Here is a 19499-nt window from a genome sequence, read left to right on the forward strand (position 1 = left end):
GAATCAAAATCCATATTTGGGAGAATGTGGATTTTCAACTTCATGGGAGGTTGGTGCCCCAACCCCTATGTTGGTCAAGGGTCAAGTGTACAAACATGAATGAATGTCCTTTCTCACCAGAGAAGTTCCACTGGCATTAAGGACCCTAATGGCTGAGGCAGGACAATGTGGGTTGCAGGGTTTATCAGGGGAGGCCCAAGGGGGGACAACCACAGGGACCGCACAGCTCTGGAGGCCCAGAGGCTTCTAAGGGCCAAGTGGAAACACCATATGCTCCCTGGCGATGCGTGATGGAGGGGTGGCCAAAGCACAAGATGAGTCTTCCATCTGGAATGACATAAACTGGACAGGAGTCCTACACGTTCATGGGGCATTGCAGCGAAGGAGGGAGGATACCCCATGTGGGTGAGGTGGGCTGTTGCTCATTATGGAGGCCTGGTCACCCCAAAGGGTTCCTGCTTCTGCCTCCCGCTCCCAATCCTGGATGAGCTCAGAGTTTCCATCCAGGCTGCAAGCTGTGGTTCTGAGAGATGGAACCAGCTGCCAGAGCGCCAAGCCTTGGGGCTGGTGGATCCACCCTGCAGACCTCTGTCTGCAAGGGGCTTCCCTTGACAAGGCCAAGAGGCCCCCTCTTAGTCCAGATGCTACCCTGGGAAGAGGGCCAAATATGACTGCCTTAGCTGCCAGGCCTCCATCTACGGCCACAGTGAAATTAAAGGAAGACATTTAACAAGGGACTGTGATCACCAGAAGCATCTGAGATGACTTCTTCCCCATGTTGAACCCCCAAGCCACCTCGCTGCCCCTCTCTGATGTCCCATCTGGTGCTCCTCAGGGACATTTGGCACAGAGTAGGCTCTAGCCTACTTGTTGTTCAGCGGATGAATGAACAGATGGACAGGCAGACAGGCGGACACATGGACAGGTGGAGAGATGGACAGCACGGTTTCTTCATTCTAGACCGAAGTCTGCTGAGGCTTATGAGTCCACTTAGCCGAGCTGAAGATTCTCCCTCCTGCCTCTTGGTCCTTCATTCGGACCCTTCAGGTCTCCATTCCCTACTCCCTAAGCCCTTAGGTGTTTGCTGTCTATGGTTGAAAATGTCCTGGTTGTCCACACCAAATACCTGTCACCACCATCCCCCTAAAAATCTCTTCCTTCACTTTCCCCACATCTTACATGCCGTTCTGTCCAAAAGAAATACGCAAGCCACAAATGGCTGAACCAAGCCGCTGAACCAATTTTAAGTTTCCTAGAGAAACAGGCAAAAATAGGTATAATAACATCTTATTGAACCCACTGTATCTAAAATACTCTCGTCTCAACATATAATCAACATAAAGAAATGAACAAGCACTTTCTTATTCTGTTTTTATGCGAAGCTTTTGGAATCCAGTGTGTCTGTATTTTGCACTTGCAGTTTGGTCCAGCCATATTTCAAGCGCTCCAAGCCACACGTGGCTGCCTCTGGCAAAAAGAAGTGGGACTAAGGCCTGTTGGCCAGGAAGCATTTGGAATCGGGGCCATCAAACCCTTCACAGGCAGGGGGAGGGGTGCTGAGCCTGGCTCATACCTCCACATCCCTCCCTATGAAATGGGGATGCAGGCGGGGATGGCCCAGTGCAGACACAGGGTGGGTACCTGGGAAACCTGGCTGTGGTGGTGGACATGGGGCATCCAAACAATACCCCAAATCCCCAGGGCACCGTGGCAGGCCTGGATCGTGGTAACAGGCAGGCGGTCCCTGACATCTGCTTCTGTCCCTGCACTCCTCAGGGCCCAGCAGAGAAGAATGTATTCACTGTGCAGCAAACTTCCACTTCCAAGACTGGAAATGTGTGCCAGCCTGTGGTGAAGGTTTCTACCCAGAGGAGATGCCAGGCTTGCCCCACAAAGTGTGCCGAAGGTATGGGATCCTTTGAGACAGTCTTCCTGGCTCACATCAAGATTGCTGGGGAACAGGGGTTGCCTGGGCCAGCAAGAGAGGGGCCGGAGGACCAAGTCTGGTGGCCTCTTCCCTGGGGCTGGGGGAGGGTGCCACATCACACCACTGCAGAGGGTGCGGGAGGGGCAGTGGAGGTTCCAGAGCCCATTGACAGAGGAGGGGCCCCTGCAGTTGGGGATTGACAAGGTCACAAGTTCGTTGGTGGCTTTCATTCCTTGGCTCATTTAGCAAGTACCTGTTGAGTGCCAGGCACTCTGTAGCTGGGAGGGGGCAGGAAGCAGGATAACAAGGTGCCTGCCTGGAGGTACTCACATCGCCATAGCAGACACCGTGGGAGCAACCCCCGGCCACAGCCCAGGATGCCCCCACACTGGTGGTAACGAAGGAATCCATGTGTTGGGATTTCTTTCATTTTAACTTAGAGAAAATTTAGGTCCAGACAATGTCCTCATTCTAAAACCATTTCCCATGCAGTCAATGAACATACACTGCAACCCTTCTCATTCTCCTTGTGTGTCTGCACTGTGTGCCATTCTTATCTGGTGGCTTCCAGCCCAGCCATGTTCCTTCTCTTTGTCGTTGGACGTGGGCAATGAGAGAGTGAGCAGTTTGCTTGGGCGTCCTTTTGCCTTGCTGCTGAATAGTTACTGCCTTAATCAGGACTTCATAACCTAGATCCCAGGACAGGCAAGGTGAGAGCGATAATGAGGTGCTAGAACATGGCCTTGATGATAATGATGGTGGGGGTGGGGTGGGGCCTTCCTTCTGAAACAGACTCAAAACAAGGGAGCCCTGGAGGCCCCTGTTAGAGCAACACCGGTCAGGGCAGCCCTGTCTTCCAGCTCAGAGCTGGGTCCCACAGTGGGGTTCCCTCCCCAAGCTGGGTTTGAGAACTGCTCTGGGTTCTAATCTATGCTTGGAAAGCAAAACCAGAAAACCCCACAGTTGGCCAATGAGAGACCACCAAATCATTGCGCTTTTTTTGAGTCACAAAAGAAGGTCCCTGCGGGGGGTTGCGTATCTGTGCGAAAGGGTTATGTACCCTCTTTTGAGCTGATTCGAAATAGGAAACTCGCCACCAGCCTTGTTGAGTCCTGTGGGCCCTTTGCAAGGGCGTCTGAAAGTAAGTGTTTCATTTGTACCCGCCTGCCGTTTCGTGGGTAATTATACTAAGTACGGCAGTCCAGGGAGCACGTGGAATTAAACAGTGATAATCACTTTTTTTAATTTTTTTTTTTTTGAGAGAGAGAGACAGACAGAGCATGAGTGGGGGAGGGGCAGAGAGTGACTGGGGAGACACAGAATTTGAAGCAGGCTCCAGGCTCTGAGCTGTCAGCACAGAGCTCGACCCAGGACTTGAACTCACGAACTGCAAGATCATGACCTGAGCCAAAGTCAGACGCTTAACTGACTTAGCCACCCAGGCGCCCCAGTGATAATCACTTTTGTTTGTCAGATGCCCAGGTTCCCACAGGATGCTGGGCATCCCTATGAGTGTGGTAACCAGCCCCCCTGGGGGCACCCAGAAACTATGGTGTCCCCAGCCCAGGAGGCAGGAGGTAGGCACCCCTCTAAGCCCCTTCTTGACAACAGAGGACAGCATCTTCCTGGGCGCTCACCTCCACAGGAGGGGAAGCTTTTAGCCCAGTGCTAAGGCTTGCGCTGCAGATCTTGGAGATGCAGCCCCAGGAGGAGCCCTGCACAAGGCATTGAGGTGGTGAAATCTGGCCCTTCTGGAGGCTTCTGTCATTAGAGGCCCCTGGCTCTGAAGGCCCCTTTGATGTGGATCCCTCCCAAAGGAAGAATAGTCTTGTTCTGCTTGGTTGTGCAGGCCTTCTTGCTACTCAGGCAGCAGCAGCTTTTAGGGTGTGGCTTCCTCCAGGCTCCAGAATGCCGAGGGGTGCTGTGGCTGGCCCCTGCTGGTGCGCCCAGGGTCCCCAGGCAGCTCTGGGGACCACACAGCCACACAGAGGCTGATGTGGAAAAGCCAGGCCAGGACACAGGCCTGCTGGGGTGGCAACCAGGGTGCCAGGAAGACTGGCGAGGCTCAGGCCCAGAGTGGTGAACAGTCCATGGTAAGGGTCTCGGAAGAGGCTCTGGACACCCCCAAAGGCTTAGTAAGGGGACCCAGAAGAGCGAGCAAGAACCTCTCTGAAGGTAGAGAGCAATTCGGTGGGGTACCTGCCTGAGGGGTAGCTAGCCTCTCATGCCCCCAGACGTCCCTACTGCTCTCCACTCCCTCCCGGGTGCTTTGTGAGGCAGAGACTTCCGGCACGTCTTCTGCTGTAGTCTGTGCCCACGCTGGCGGATGACAAGACTTGCTGTCTGACTCTCACCTGGAACAGCCTGAAGGCAAAGGGAAGCGAGAGGACGCGGCCCCTGCAGTACAGCAGGGAAAAAGGGCTGCAGTGCGCACGCCTGTCCTTCCAGAGCCAGGCAGGGCAAAGTTGCCACGGTGTTTTGTGGGGAAGTAGGCACCGTAGAAAGTAACAGAACCGGAGGTGTTTTGAAAGTCCCCTGCCTGAGAGGACTGCCTGCCGGGCAGGTAATTCTGACAGAGAGGAGTCAGGAGGGTCTTTCAGAGAAGCAGGGACCTCAAGGGGGGCGGGGGAGGGGGGTGCGGTGTTACCTGGAGGGGCCTCATCCTTCCCTGGGGACAGCGTGATGCTGGACTCTTTCCCTGAGCTGGGGCCCCCAGATCTAAGCCCCGGCCCTGCTGCCTGGGCCTCGTGACAGCCCGAGCAGGAAGCAGGTCGGAGCCTCCCCAGGATTCCACCTGCAGACCCGGGAGATGGTGAAGGAGGTTGTTTGAAGCTGCTGGGTTTGTGGTAGCTTGTTACACAGACACAGACAACTGACTCACGTGCATTCCCACTGGGGGCTGGCGGGGAGACCCCTGAGCGTGGCGAGCTTGCCTCTGGAGAAGGTAAGCCGTGCGCAGGTGGCCCTCCATCTTAGCACGTTCCACCCTCAGTGTCGTTGAAGCAGCCCTCAGCCAGGGCCTGGGAAAGCTGGCCCCGGGCCTCTGAGACAGTTGATCTTCCACGAAACAGGCCCTTGTTCTGGTCCCACAGGGGTGGTCAGTATAAGAAGCCAGGGGTCCCCAGGGGAAGTCGTCCCTTGTGCTGTGGCATCAGGGATCTGTGGCTGGGCCACCAGAAGGTGCAGTGGGGGCAGAGTCCAGACGCTAGCAGCTTCCCCAGAGTGCACAGAAACGGGGTTGCAGGTGGCACGCCCCGCCCTCCCCTCCAGGCTGTAGGGCAGGTAGGTGGGAAGGGGGTGAAGGGGCAAGCTCTTGCTTCAGGAGGAGGAAGTCAGAAGAGCAGGTTTGCCTGTGGGATTCACACATTTACAAATATAGGCTATGAGCCCGAACTCCAGCCTGGGGGCATCCTGCACCCAGAAGAGCAAAACCCACCTGTCACCAGGCTGAGGGCATGACCAACTAGGGCTCTGTGCAGGCAGAATCGAAGGTGAAATCAGAATCCAGCGGAAGGCTGCTTTGGAAAGAGGCCTAGAGGAGCCTTTGTTGATGGCCCAGTCCCTGACTGGGAGCATGGCATGTGTCCTAAGCAAAGAACTGGCCACGCAGGGCAGACGCTGGAGTCCTGTGAGCCAGGCTTCTGCCCCAGATGCCCCATCCACCCAGCCTGAGCTCCAGCTCCAGGGCTTGAACCACCTGCAGCTGGTATCCATGGGGCAGTGGAAGACCCAGTCAGCAGGAAGTGGCCCCAGAAAAGTCGGCAGGTGCAGCCCAGGTCCGCACATGGCCCAGAGCGGGGGAGGTACAGATTCAAGTCCTAGGGATGGGATGGCAAGCTCTTTCTGTAGAGGGCCCAGTAGTAAGCAGTTTGGGCTTGGCAGGCCATGCGGTCTCTGTCACAGCTCCTCAATCCTGTTGCAGTGAAAGCAGCCACAGGTGGTACATAGATGAGCAAGTGACTGTGTTCCAGTAAAACTGCTAGACGTGGTTTGAGGGCCACAGTGTACCCACCGTCCCCTGAGGTCACAGTACTCTGCATTAGAAAGAGCCCTGGGTCCCATCTCAGGGCAGGAACCAGAAGATCCTCACCGTGCTTGCCTGCCCTGGGGGAAGGCTGGCATCATCGCAGAGAAAGCTCAGCCTGATGGGCACCAGCAGCCCCCAGGCCAGCTCCAGGATCGCTTTGCCGCATCCCTGTCCCTGAGTCCCAGCCCTGTAGCCATCAGAGCTGGGCAGGGTGCACATGCTAATGCTGCTTGAGGAGCCACCTGGGGCGGGGGGCACAGTATCCAAGGTGTCCAGGTGAGCCTAAGGGAGTCTCAGAGACCCGGGCCTGTCCGCCACCCCAGGCATGCTCCTCTCAACGTCACCTTCCCGGGGCGATAGTGCAGTCAGACAGGAGGTAGGATGTGCAGACGCTTGGCTGGGGTTTCAGGCCATCATGGCAGCCACAGCTGCAGGGTGGAGACAGGGCAAGAGGGTAGGGGGGCTGCGGGAGGGGCTCCTGGAGTGGTTGGGCCCCTTCCCCAAGCGGCAGCATGAACCTGTGTCCTCCCGCAGGTGTGACGAGAGCTGCCTGAGCTGTGAAGGCTCCAGCAGGAACTGCAGCAAGTGTAAGACGGGCTTCACCCTGCTGGGGACCACGTGCATCACCAACCACACGTGCAGCAACGGTGAGCACCAGTGGGGGGTGGGGGGGCGTGACTTACCCTCAGGGCTGCCCTTGGAGGAGCTCAGCTCACTGGCTTCTGGTCAAAAAAGAAAGGAGAAGAAGATGGAACAGCAGCCCTTCTGAATGGGTGTGCTGGCCACAGCATTGGGGACTCTTAGCCTCCTACTGTCCCTTTAGGCTTCTCACATCGACCAGGGAGGCATCCTGGCCACCAAGCTACTGCTGGTCCATTTGCCAAGTGACTCTTAAAACGGATTTTGTTCTTGTACCGTTCCCACTCTTACGCTGTAAGCCTGGGGGCCTGGGTGTGGGGAGTCCTGTTAGGAGAGGCCTGACCTTGGGGATCAAAGCCAGTAAGCCTCAGAGCCCAGAGTCCAGGCCCCCATGTCCCCCAGGGAAGCCCCACACCTGCGTGGGAGAGCGCTGGTTCTCTGGGCCCATTGGAGACCAGAAAGGGCTGTGAAGACACGAACTCTGAGGGAGACCAAAGACCAGTTTGGGGATTCCAGGCAGAGGACTTGGCCTGGGGACCCGGTGCAGGAGTGGTGAGCAAGGCAGACTCCGTGCTCAGCAGGCCACCGGGAGGAACAGCACAGGCCAGCTCTGGGCACTGTGAACTGGCGTGCAGGAGAAAGAGTGGGCAGCCCCCCGCAGCCCTGGGCACGGAGCTATAACTGGCCCTGCCCTGGCAGGGCACAAACCCAGCATGTCCTGCACACTTTTATGTGGCTCCTTGCTTTGGGGTTTGGTCTTTTTTTTCTCTCTCTCTCTTTTTCTTTTTCTTTTTCTTTTTTCTTTCTTTTTTTTTTTTTTTTGGTTTGCAGAATTGTGTGCTTTCCTAAAGAGGAAGCTCCCTCTTTAGGATGTCACCTACTCAGGTTATATATCCAGCCCAAGAAAGTGGGGTGGTCACAGGAGGGGCTCCCAGGTGCCATCCATGACTGACGAGGCATCTTCAAAAGCCCAGCAGCCAGTTGGGATGGGCCAGTCTCCATCCCTCTTCCCCTCCCCCTTTCCATCCACCTTGACACCTCTGTCCCTCCCATCCTGTTCAGTTTGGGGTACCCCCTGGACACAGGAGCAACATCTGTACCTGTCCCAGGCCTGCCCCCCTACCCCACCCCCCACACTCCTAGCCTTCCTACTAAGTCCCCCACCACCACAGTTGTCTGAAAAGATAGAGGCACAGGAGCATTGAGGTCCGGCTGGTGCAGCTCGCTCCATCCTCCACCCTGCCTCAGTTTCCCCCGTCCCCTCTACCCAGAGCGAGGCCCTCCATGCTAGGTGCCACTTCTTTTTATTTTTTTAATGTTTATTTAATTTTGAGAGAGCACAAGTGGAGGAAAGGCAGAGAGAGGGAGACAGAGATCCAAATGCTGTGCTGACAGCAGTGAGCCCGATGTGGGGTTTGAACTCACAAACCTCAAGATCATGACAGGAGCTTAAGTCAGACACTCAACCGACTGAGCCACCCAGGTGTCCCCTAGGCAACACCTCTGCCACACCAGGCTTGCCACATGTCCCAGGAAGACCATGAGGGCCACCCTGGCTGCCGCCCCCAGCTTCCTCTGTGACCCCTGTCCAGCGCATCGCTGGGGCCTGGTGAAGTGGGACGGTTGGAACAATCTTAACATGTCAGGCCCCCAAGTCTGACGCGTCCCTCCTTTCTCTTTCCTGGTGGGACCCCAGCTGACGAGATGTTCTGCGAGATGGTGAAGTCCAACCGGCTCTGTGAACGGAAGCTGTTCATTCAGTTCTGCTGCCGCACGTGCCTCCTGGCTGGGTAGGGGCACCCAGCCGACTGCAGGGGGCAGGGCCTTTCCTGTCTGTCCATCCGTTCAGCAGCCTTTCTCAGACCGTCAGCCGCAGACTGTTTGGGGGTGCCCTGCATCTGACAGCTTTATCTCCCCAGGAGCAAGGTCCTTCTGCAGCATCTCTGAGCACCCAGCCCGGATGGGTGGTGGGCCGTAAGGGGTGCTCTTCAAACAGTGACAGCCTCTCAAACTCTGCTTGCTGGCAACATTCTTCTGGCAAACTTAAGACGGGAACAAAATGAATTCTGGGAATCCACAGCTCCAGCTTCGGGGCAGCCTCTGGGACCCTAAGTTTACGGAATCTTCAAGACCAAAGCAGAAAGGCAAGATGCTTGGCTTCACACACCACTTCTCTCCTCGTGCTTTTGTGCAGCCTCACAGCGAATCTCACCCACCAGGCCTGGGCCGTCCCTGTGCGTGATGCCCGGCCGAGCGCGCGCCTACTCCCCCACCTGCTACAGAGCAGCCTGGGGGCGGTTTGGTCAGACTGTAAATAAAGTAGACTTGGGGCATAAAATATATGACCACTGGGGATGGAGCATCTACTCCTATACAGTCAGCTGCTTCTGGAATTGCAGCGATGTCTTAGAATGTCCAATTCCAGAACCGGGTGGGAAGATCCTTCATTTCTCTGCCGCACTATCCTGTAGGTGAGCTGAGCGCCCCTTGTCACCGCATCTCTGGGAGCCTCCTGGTCTGAGTGATCACCTCTACCTGATGCAGAGCCTTCTGAGGAGGGTCCCGGGAAGCATCCCAGGGGACAGCCAAAAGGAGCCCCAGCGACTAAGCAATTCCTCTTGCCAAAATGTAAATCCAGCCCATGAACCATTAACCCTATCACCGTCCATTTCGTGGAATTGCTTTTGAAATACACTTGGCCCCTGCTCCTCAGGAGCCCTGTCCTTAAGGGAGATGCTCCTGTGTCTGTGTCCTGTGAGCCTGATGACACGGTTGGGTTTATTTCTGCCAAACCTGTGTAGGCATTTTATAAGCTACATGTTCTAATTTTTACCGATGTTAATTATTTTGACAAATATTTCATATATTTTCATTGAAATGCACAGATATGCTTGATCAATTCCCTTTACTATGGGAGCGACATTTGCCTTAAATTTTTTCAAGCTTGTTCTCCATGTTGTCCTGCTCCCCTCTTTGACTATAATGTGTTTGCCTTGTCCCCGAGGAGCTGGGGGAAACCCAGCTGTTGTTTATTGAATCCACAACTTCAAAAAAGAAATCCACAGAGCAAATACAATGTTAACACTAAGTTAATAAAAGAGTTAACATCCCATGACCAAGACACCTGTATTTCTTTCTAAAACACAACGATTAAATGTTGGTGTTGACCAATGTGTGAAGCGGCTTTCTCTGTGGTTTCCAGTCTATTTGATGTCATTAAGTAGAAGATCTTTGACCTTTAGCAAAGCTTCATGCAATGAAGTCATGGGGGAAATCCCCGAGCTCCGGTCCCAGGGTGTCCTTTGGTAACATACCTTCTTCGGGCTGTAACAGCCTGGTTGGGTGGAGGGGCTGGGTGCAGGGAAGCCTGCCATCAGTCGAGGGAGTGCCCTCCACAGCCTGGACCACATTCCTCTTCACCTACAGCTGCCGAGTGTGACTTCATTAGGTCACAGCTTATCTTTTGTGGTGACTGAAATCCCTGCACCTGTGGATTTTGTCCTGCATGGGATTTTTACTGTGGCCTCTCTTTGAGGTCAGAAGCTTGTGCTTGTTGTGAATCCAGCAAAAAATAATAATAATAACATTTATTTATTTATTTTGAGAGAGAGAGAGAACAGAAGCAGGGGAGGGCAGAGAGTCAGGGAGAGAGAGAAAGAATCTCAAACGGGGCTCAAACTCATGAAACCATGAGATCATGACCTGAGCTGAAACCAAGAGTCAGATGCTTAACCAACTGAGCCACCCAGGTGCCCCCAATTTTTTGGTTTTTATTTGTAGTTATTGCTAGGAAAACACAAAAGTGGTTGAGGGGCATTATTTTAGGAATCCAGGGTTGACTCGGAATTCCAGGAAGGGTGCAGCTGGGCCTTGGGAACTCTGGCGCCAGCATTAAATGTCACCTGGACCCTATTGCATTCTAGCATGCCCTCGTCACTTTCCAGTTGATGGGGCAAATGACAAGACCACTGTCATCTCCCAAGTGAAACTGGTACAACTCAAACTCCCTAAGCACCTTTCTGAACCTGCTGCTTGGCCCTGGTTACCCTGCTTTGCATCAGTGTTCATCCAGCCCCATCAGCTGTGCTCGCGGGCACACGGGTACAGCAGAACATGGCTGCAAGAGCTTTCCAGAGACCTCATGGCTGGAGGAGGGGAGCAATGTGCAGCTCTTAGAACGTAGGGGTGGGTAGGCCATACAACCCGAAAGCTGCCCACCATAAGCATGAATTGACTGGGGTTGTCAAGGTGAGGCTGTGAAGGAAGGAGTGAGTGTTTGGGAGATAGTAGCCAGGGCTGGGCAGAATATTGATAAGGGTTCATCTTGTCCCATGAAACTAACATTGAATTAAGACCAGTAATTGCAGGGATGCCTGGGTGGATCAGTTGGTTATGTGTCCAACTCTTGGCCATGATATCATGGTTTTGTGGGTTCGAGCCCTGCATAGGGCTCTGCGCTGACAATGCAGAATCTGCTTGAGATTTTTGCGTGTGCTCTCTCTCTCTCGCTCTGTCTGCCCCTCCCCAACTCATGCTGTTTCTGTCCCTCTTAAAATAGAAAAAAACGTAAAAAAAAAATTTTAAACCAACAATTCCTAACTGCTTCTGGTGCAAGGCACCATTTCCGCTTCTAGAACTCTTTGACCACAGAGAGCTATGGTCTAACGTGTTTGGTATTGAATCAGAACCAAATTCCTTTTATTCCCAAAAGACACCAACTACAAGAAGTCAAAGAAGTCAACCAGGCAGCCTCAGAGCACATGTACCCTCCTCGCAGTGGTTGGGCCAGCTGCTCCTGGGGCTGACGAGGGTGGTGGCAAGCTGAGAAGCTGTTCACAACATTCTAAGGACAAAATAGCACCTTGTTAAAAAGGACTGACCCCATCAAATGCCTGTTCACAAATCACCCAACCTTAAAGGTAATGTGGACTCAGTAGGGGCAGGACGTGTTTATGGATTGTGTTTTACATGATAAATTCATGGTTTATCTCCTCTAAATCTGTTGTTTCATAGGCTGAGGCTCATGGAGGTGAAGTGACTTGTGTTGGGCCACACACTGGCAAGGTGACTCCCTCGTCCCCAGGGAGGGAGGCTATCTGTCTACAGAAGAGGGAGTTAATTCTGCAGTTGGCCAAATCCAGCCATGATGCATTTGTTTTAAACTAGCTTTATTTCCAGGAGGTGATAGTTTTCTGACCCCATCCCCAAATTCTTTGGCACTTCATAGTGGTCTCCATGTGCTCATCTTGATTCCTCCCAGGCTGATGTCATACTTTGTAACTCTTCAGAGGATTGGGGGAAACTGCACTTTTTACAGAAGATATACCTATGATGGAAAGGGGGAGGGGGTGGGGGCATAATTGAACTTTAAAGAAACCCAAAGGGCAACATGGTCTAAATGTGGCCAGCATTAGAGCGCTCTTGAATTTGAGGAGACTACCATCCGCTGCATTTGAATCACTGTAATATGGCTGAAGAGGGCTGTAAGCTTGAATGCTTATGTATTCTGGGGGCCCTGGGAACAAGTGACGGGTCGAGGGACAGATCAGAGGCTGGAAAGGGAAGGAGGTGGAGAAGTAAAGTAGAAAGAAGGTCATTTGGATGGGAACAAGCTGGGATAATGGAAACCAAGGCCATTCTCTAGCATCTTAAGGTTCTGCCCGTAGAGCTAGGAGGCATCTAGATTCTGGCTGCTGTGGGAAAGGAGTCTGCATCCTACCCCAGCCTTCTCTGCTGCTTTCTTTCCTTGAACCCAGGCCTTATCCTTCCTGACTGGTTGCCCAAGGCTTCCTGACACACCAGGATCTATAGTTTGTCTGTGCACAGAACAGCACCCGTAGGTGATACAGCACCAGAACCCAAGGTCCTGGGGTTCAGTTCCCACCACCCAAAGCTCCCCTGGCCTTGACACCCACACGCTATGTACCAGCCACATTAGGCTTGATCAGACACCTCCTAGGCTCCTTGCTGAGCACAGAGGAGCCAGAGTGCTCACAGCAGTGAACATTCTGCTGCCAAAAACTGTGGTTCTCAACCTGTTGGTGATTTTTGTCTCCTACGGGATACATGTCAATGTCTGGAGACATTTTTGGTTGTCACAATTGGAGATACATACTGACATCTAATGAGTAGAAGTCAGGGATACTGTTAAACATCCTGCAGTGCACAGGCAGCCCCACAATAAAGAAGTACCTAGCCCCAAAATGTCAACAGTGCTGAGGTTAAGAAACCCTACCCAAAAGAAATGAAATAAAAAAGGGTACTCTGTACTCAACTTCATAGGGATATCCTAAAATGAATATCACCACCCATAGTTTATGTCCCTGTTAATGTGCTAGAGCATGGGAAACCCATACAACTTTCCTTTATCTTTTTTTTTAATCCCTTATTAATATTTAATGAACCTCACTCCAACTGGCATCAAGCTACCAGGACACAAGCTCCCCCCACACCCTGAATCTCCTCAACTTTTCTACTGAAGAATTTGGCCTTCATGTGACAGGCTGTTTTGGGAATATTCCCTTTCCCAAAACTTTGTAGTTGCCCAGTCGCAACCACATCAATGATAAGATTACCTCCAGTCTTGTTTCTGGCAGCATTTAAAAAAATGCTTATTTATTTTTGATAGAGAAAAAGATAGAGTGTGAGTGGGGTAAAGTCAAAGAGAGAGGGAGATACAGAATCTGAAGCAGCCTCCAGGCTCCGAGCTGTCAGCACAGAGCCCCATGCGGGGCTGGAACTCACAAACTGTGAGATCGTGACCTGAACCGAAGTCGGACCCTTAATCAACTGAGTCACCCAGGTGTCCCTTGTTTCTGGCAAGCATTTACCTGTGTCTGCTTACTGACCAAGGTCCACAGTTTAAGAAGGTTGAGAGTTGGGCAGAGCTCTTGTGCTTGTTTAAGTGGGGATGCCTCATACCAACGTTTCCAAAGTAACTGGCTGCTATTTGTTGAGGTTGCTCCGATGGTGATGCATGCTACCAGTATTACCCTGGCCTCCCGGGTGCTTCTGGTGCTTCCTGATGTGGCTGTGGCTGTGGCTCAAGTGACCCGAAGTATCTGGGTCTTCCTCAGCCTGGATGGCATGTCAGCAGCCCAGATGAAAGAGCTTTTGTTCCCTTTTTAAACGAAGAAACACCTTCTTTTAATCCAGAACTGGAGTCAAGTAAAACTAGCTCTCTGGTCTAAGGTCTCCACCTGGTGGTACTCTCTGGAATTAAGTGTTTTGGATTATTTTAACTTTGAGATAATCTAGAAGCAAAATTCTAAGAAAGTTGTGAGTAGAGAACCAAGAAATGTTTTCCTGAACAATTTGAGTAAGTTACTGATATGATGCCCTATTGCCTCCAAAATACTTTAGAGTATTTGCCTATAAACAAGGACCTTTCTTGTAGTCATCAGGATCAGGAAGTTAACATTGATGTATTACTACCATCTAAACCTCTGACTGGATTCAAGTTTTGCAAATTGTCCCAATAATGAATGCCCTTAGCAAAAGGATCCACTTTAGGTCACTCTGCATTTAGCTATCATGTCTCTTTAATCTAGAACTTTTAGTCTTCTTCAGTCTAGAAGAAATTCATCGGTTCCCTGACTTTCCTGACCTTGAACCTTTTAACGACTGCAGGCTAGTTATTTGTAGGCTGTCCCTCAGTTTGTGTTTATCTGAGGTTTCCTCACATTTCCATTCAGGTCATACATCTTTGACAGGAATCTCACAGAAGTGATGCCGTGTTCTTCTAACTGCATTCTAGTAATTGAATCATGATTTTGATTTGTTCCATTCTTGGTGATATTAACATGGATTGCTTGGTTAGGGGTCCCCCCATCCCTATGACGTGAGGTCTGCCAAAAGATCTCTGCTTTTACCACTGTCCAACATTGTGCTGAAGATCTCAGCCAGTGAAACAAGGCAAAAACAAACAAACAAACAAACAAAACACATAAGAAATGATTAGAACATGGGATTTTGTTTTAGCAAAAGATACTATTTACAACACCATCAAACACTATCATATACTGGAGCACTTGGGTGACTTAATAGGTGAGGTATCTGACTCTTGGTTTCAGCTCAGGTCATAATCTCATGGTTTGTGGGATCGAGCCCTGCATGGGGCTTCTGTGCTGATAGCATGGAGCCTGCTTGGAATTGTCTCTCCCTCACTATGCCTCTCCCCTGTGTGTGCTCTCCCTCTCCCTCTCTCAAAATAAATGGATAAACTTAAAAATATTCAAAAAAACTATCATATACCCAGAATAGATATAGTAGTAGAAGTATAAGACCTCTACACAAAAAAATCTATAAAACACTAAGAAAAATTAAATAAAATCTAAATAACTGTTAAGGTTATACCATGTTCATGGATTGGAATGCCCATATTGTAAATACATGAATTCTCTAAATTTATCTATGGAGCCAATACAATATAAATCAAAGCATATGTTCTTTTTTAGATGCAAGATATACCTAAAATTTATACCAAAATGCAAAGTGCAAGAATAACCAAGACAATCTTGGAAAAAAGTAACCCCTCTTTAAAGGCAAATATCAAGTTTTTCAATGATAGTATGATATTATGCAAGAACAGGCAACTAAACCCACAGAACAGAATATCCAGTCCACAAGACCTTCATGTATTTGGACACTTAATTTATGAAAAAGCTGGCAATGCAGAGCAGTGGGGAAAGGAAGGTCTTTACAATAAATGATTCTGGATCAAATGAATATCCATATGGGGAAAAATGTATCCTGATCCCTACCTCAGATCATACACAAAAGTCTATCCCCAGATAGATTACAAATCTAAATGTGAAAGGTGAAACAACAGAATTTTTAGAAGAAAATATTCATGATTTGGGGTTGGGCAAATTACTTAAAGAGGATTCAAAAGAGCATTTTTAAAAATTTTTTAATTTTTTAAAAATAGTTTATTGTCAAGTTGGTTTCCGTATAACACCCAGTGCTCATCCCCACAAGTGCCCTCCTCCATGCCCATCACCCCCCTTCCCCTCTCCCCCATACCCATCAGTCTTCAGTTTGTTCTCAACATTCAAGAATCTCTCATGATTTGCCTCCCTCCCTCTACCCCACATTTCCCCCTTCTTCTCCCCCACGGTCCTCCATTAAGTTCCTCCTAATCCTCCTATACATGCAAACATATGGTATTTGTCCTTCTCTGCCTGACTTATTTCGCTCAGCAAAGCACCCTCAAGTTCCATCCATGTTGCCACACATGGCCAGATTTCATTCTTTCTCATTGCCATGTAGTATTCCATTGTATAGATAAACCACATCTTCTTGATCCATTTGTCCGTTGATGGACACTTACTCTCTTTCCATGTTTTGGCTATTGTTGAGAGGCTGCTATGAACATTGGCATACATGTGCCCCTATGCATCAGCACTCCTGTATCCCTTGGGTAAATTCCTAGCAGTGCTATTCCTGGGTTGTAGGGGAGTTCTATTGTTAATTTTTTGAGGAACCTTCACACTGTTTTCCAGAGGGGCTATACCAGTTTACATTACTACCAACAGTGTAGGAGGGTGCCCGTTTCTCCACATCCTCGCCAGCATCTAGAGTCCTCTGATTTGCTCATTTTAGCCACTCTGACTGGCATGAGGCGGTATCTCAGTGTGGTTTTGATTTGTATTTCCCTGATGAGGAGGGATGCTGAGCATTGTTTCATGTGTCTGTTGGCCATCTGGATGTCCTCTTTGGAGAAGTGTCTGTTCATATCTTCTGCCCATTTCTTCACGGGATTGTTTGTTTTTGGGGTGTGGAATTTGGTGAGTTCCTTATAGATTTTGGATACTAACCCTTTATATGATATGTCACTTGCAACTATCTTTTCCCATTCTGTTGGTTGCCTATTAGTTTTATTGATTGTTTCCGTTGCCATGAAGAAGCTTTTAATCTTGATGAGGTCCCAATAGTTCATTTTTGCTCTTGATTCCCTTGCTTCAAAAGAGCATTTAACCACATAGGGGAAAGTTCATAAAGTACACTATATTAAAATTAAGAACCTCTGTTCATCAAAAGACACCATTAAGAGAGTGAAAAGGGAAATCCGAGAAAATGAACATATTCAACATACATACATGTCACAAGAACTCATATCCAAAAAATATAAAAATCTACAAATTAGTAACAAAGAACAGCCCAATAGAAAAATGTGCAAAACATTTACCAGACACTTCACAAAAGAAGTGATCCAAATGGACAATATATTTTTTAAAGTTCTCAACTATGTTAGTACTTAGGCATATACAATTAAAACCACAATGCAAACCATGAGAGATTCTTGAATGCTGAGAACAAACTGAGGGCTGATGGGGGTGGCGGGGAGAGGAAGGGGGTTGATGGGCATGGAGGAGGGCACTTGTGTTGAGCAGTGGGTGTTATATGGAAGCCAACTTGACAATAACCTATTAAATAAATAAAGTCTTAAGTTTGTAAAAAAACAAAAACAACACAATGCAATACCACTACTAACCCACTAGAATGGCTAAAATTAAAAAGACAGATACCTGGTTAAGCATCCAACTTCATCTCAGGTCATGATCTCATGGTTCATGAGTTTGAGCCCCGTGGATATCTATGCTGACAGCTCAGAGTCTGACTCCTGCTTCTGAATCTGTGTCTCCCTCTCTCTCTCTGCCCCTCCCCTGCTCACATTTGGTCTCTCTCTCTCTCAAAAATAAATAAACATTAAAATATTATTTAAAAAAAAAGACTGACAGTAACAATAAAGAGTGTAAATTGGAACAACCACTTTGGAAAACTAGTAAACTTCTTAAGCTGCATGTAAGTTAACCCTATGACCCAGCAATTCCATTTAGTATATGTGTTCACTTAAAGATATGTATTGTAATATTAATAGGTGCACTATTTCTAATAGCTCAAACTGGAAATTACCCAAATGGTCATCAATAGCAGAATGGATAAATTAGAATATTCACACAATGAAATGCTATATAACACCAAGATTAAATTAAGTACGTCTACACACTAATATAACGTTAAGCAAGAGATATATAGGAAACACCATATGTATAAACACAAAATTGAGCAAAACCAATCTATGCAAGACGTGGTTACCATTGGGGCAAGCGTGTGACTAAAAGGACAAGAAGGGGGCTTCTAGAATGTGGCAAAGTCTTGTTCTTGATCAGGATGCCAGTTACTTGGGTGTGTCTGTTTTGCATTCTGTTCAAAAAGTTCAAAAAGAATCAATTCCAGGGGGATTGTAAAGCTATATGTGAGAGGTAAAACAATTAAGCCTCTAGCAGACAACAAAAATCAATATTTGAGGGTACAGGCACAGACACACAACCCTCAAACCAGAAAAGGAAAGTTGAATTACATAAAAATTAGAAACTTCTAGTCATCAAACAACACCATTAAGAGTGGAAAGGCCAGTAAGCAGAAAAACTTCCTGTCCTAGACCCACATGACCACAGTGTAACTTTCCCTCCATAAAAAAGGACAAAAGATAGTCAATGGATAGGGCTTCCTGAGCTAAGAAGTTTTTCCTCTGATGACTTCTCTTGAATTGGACCATTTGAAAGTGTGTTCCCATTGCAAAATGGGTGAGGAGGCCATTTTTGTAGCCTTTTGATTTAAATTGCAGCCTGGATTATGATTTGGTGATTTGGGGAATAGGATGTTATCCTAAACAGACCAAAATGGACTACAATTTGTATTTTGCAGCATTGGTGACATGTACAAGGACAGTATTTCTGGTCTCTGTGAATTCTTTTCTACTTAAGCAGTTTTAACAACAACAAAAGTGCAAAAGCAAGTCACAGAGTGTGCTCAAATGCAGAACATATAAAGAAATCCTATAAGTAAAAGAAAAAAAAAGGCTAAAATCCACTAAAAATATTGGACACTTCCCGAAAGATATCTGAATAGACATAATACATGAAAAGGTCCTCAACTTCATTAGTTATTAGAGGAAAGCTAATCAAAACAATAGTGCAATACTACTACACACCCACCAGAAGCCCCACAATCAAAATTATTGACTATGACAATGACGCTGAGGTTGGAAGCCATGGAAACCCTTACACTCCGCTAAAGAGTATGTGTATTATTTCAGCCTCTTGGCTGAAACAGGCATACCTATTGATGATCTGATGTCCCAGAAGTTCTACTCCTGGGGAAACTCCGGCACATGCGCATTGGATCCATGTACAAGAAAATACATAACGGCATTATTCTGAATAGCTCCCCCAAAAAACAACCCTAGTGTCCACCAACAACAGAATGGCTGAGTTATGGTATACAACAAAAAAAGGAATTCTACACTGCAGCAAAAGTAAACAAACCATTGTTGTATGCAACCTGAATGGATTCCAGGCATAATACAAAGCCAAAGAAACCAAGCACGAAGGCAAACTGCATGATTCTATTTTTTTAACTTTCAAAAAATGTTTTATTTATTTCTGAGAGAGAGAGACAGCATGAGCAGGGGAGGGTCAGAGAGAGAGGGAGATACAGAATCTGAAACAGGCTCCAGGCTCTGAGCTAGCTGTCAGCACAGAGCCCAACGCGGGGCTTGAACCCACTAACCGTGAGATCATGACCTGAGCTGAAGTCGGACACTTAGACTGAGCCACCCGGGCGCCCCTGCATGATTCTATTTATATCAAAAGCAAGCAAAACTAATCTCGGGTGCTGGGTTCATCATTGCCTTAGGGAAAGGAGGGAAGCTTTCAGCAAAGGGTTTTTCTTCTGGACCCAGAGGCAGCAACGCAGGTGTGCTTACTCTGTGGCTGTCTGTCACGTTCCAGACTCCCGGTTTGCGCACTTTTCTGTATATCATGCTTCCTTGTGAATATTGAAATGTCTGGAGATCAAAAGACAAACCGCACACTGAACGGTGCGCAGATTCCTGTCGGA

At 48.9% G+C, this 19499-nt stretch overlaps 1 protein-coding gene and 1 pseudogene across 2 annotated transcripts in view; one reads left to right on the forward strand and one right to left on the reverse strand.

Moving 5' to 3' along the window:
- Positions 1-9708, forward strand: part of PCSK6 (proprotein convertase subtilisin/kexin type 6) — a 193040-nt gene extending 183332 nt beyond the window's left edge. For both annotated transcript variants that reach the window (XM_039235060.1, XM_039235061.1), the window contains 3 exons: positions 1777-1906; positions 6489-6601; positions 8290-9708. In XM_039235060.1, coding sequence (XP_039090991.1) covers positions 1777-1906; positions 6489-6601; positions 8290-8387 — 341 coding nt within the window. In that variant the 3' untranslated portion in view covers positions 8388-9708. The remainder of the gene's footprint in view (positions 1-1776; positions 1907-6488; positions 6602-8289) is intronic.
- Positions 9709-13013: 3305 nt separating this feature from the next.
- On the reverse strand, positions 13014-13681 carry LOC120233706 (annotated as a pseudogene).
- Between the last annotated feature and the right edge of the window lie 5818 nt (positions 13682-19499).

This window comes from Hyaena hyaena, unplaced genomic scaffold (genome assembly GCF_003009895.1).
Source record: "Hyaena hyaena isolate Hyena2069 unplaced genomic scaffold, ASM300989v1 scaffold_95, whole genome shotgun sequence".
Classification (NCBI taxonomy): domain Eukaryota; kingdom Metazoa; phylum Chordata; class Mammalia; order Carnivora; family Hyaenidae; genus Hyaena; species Hyaena hyaena.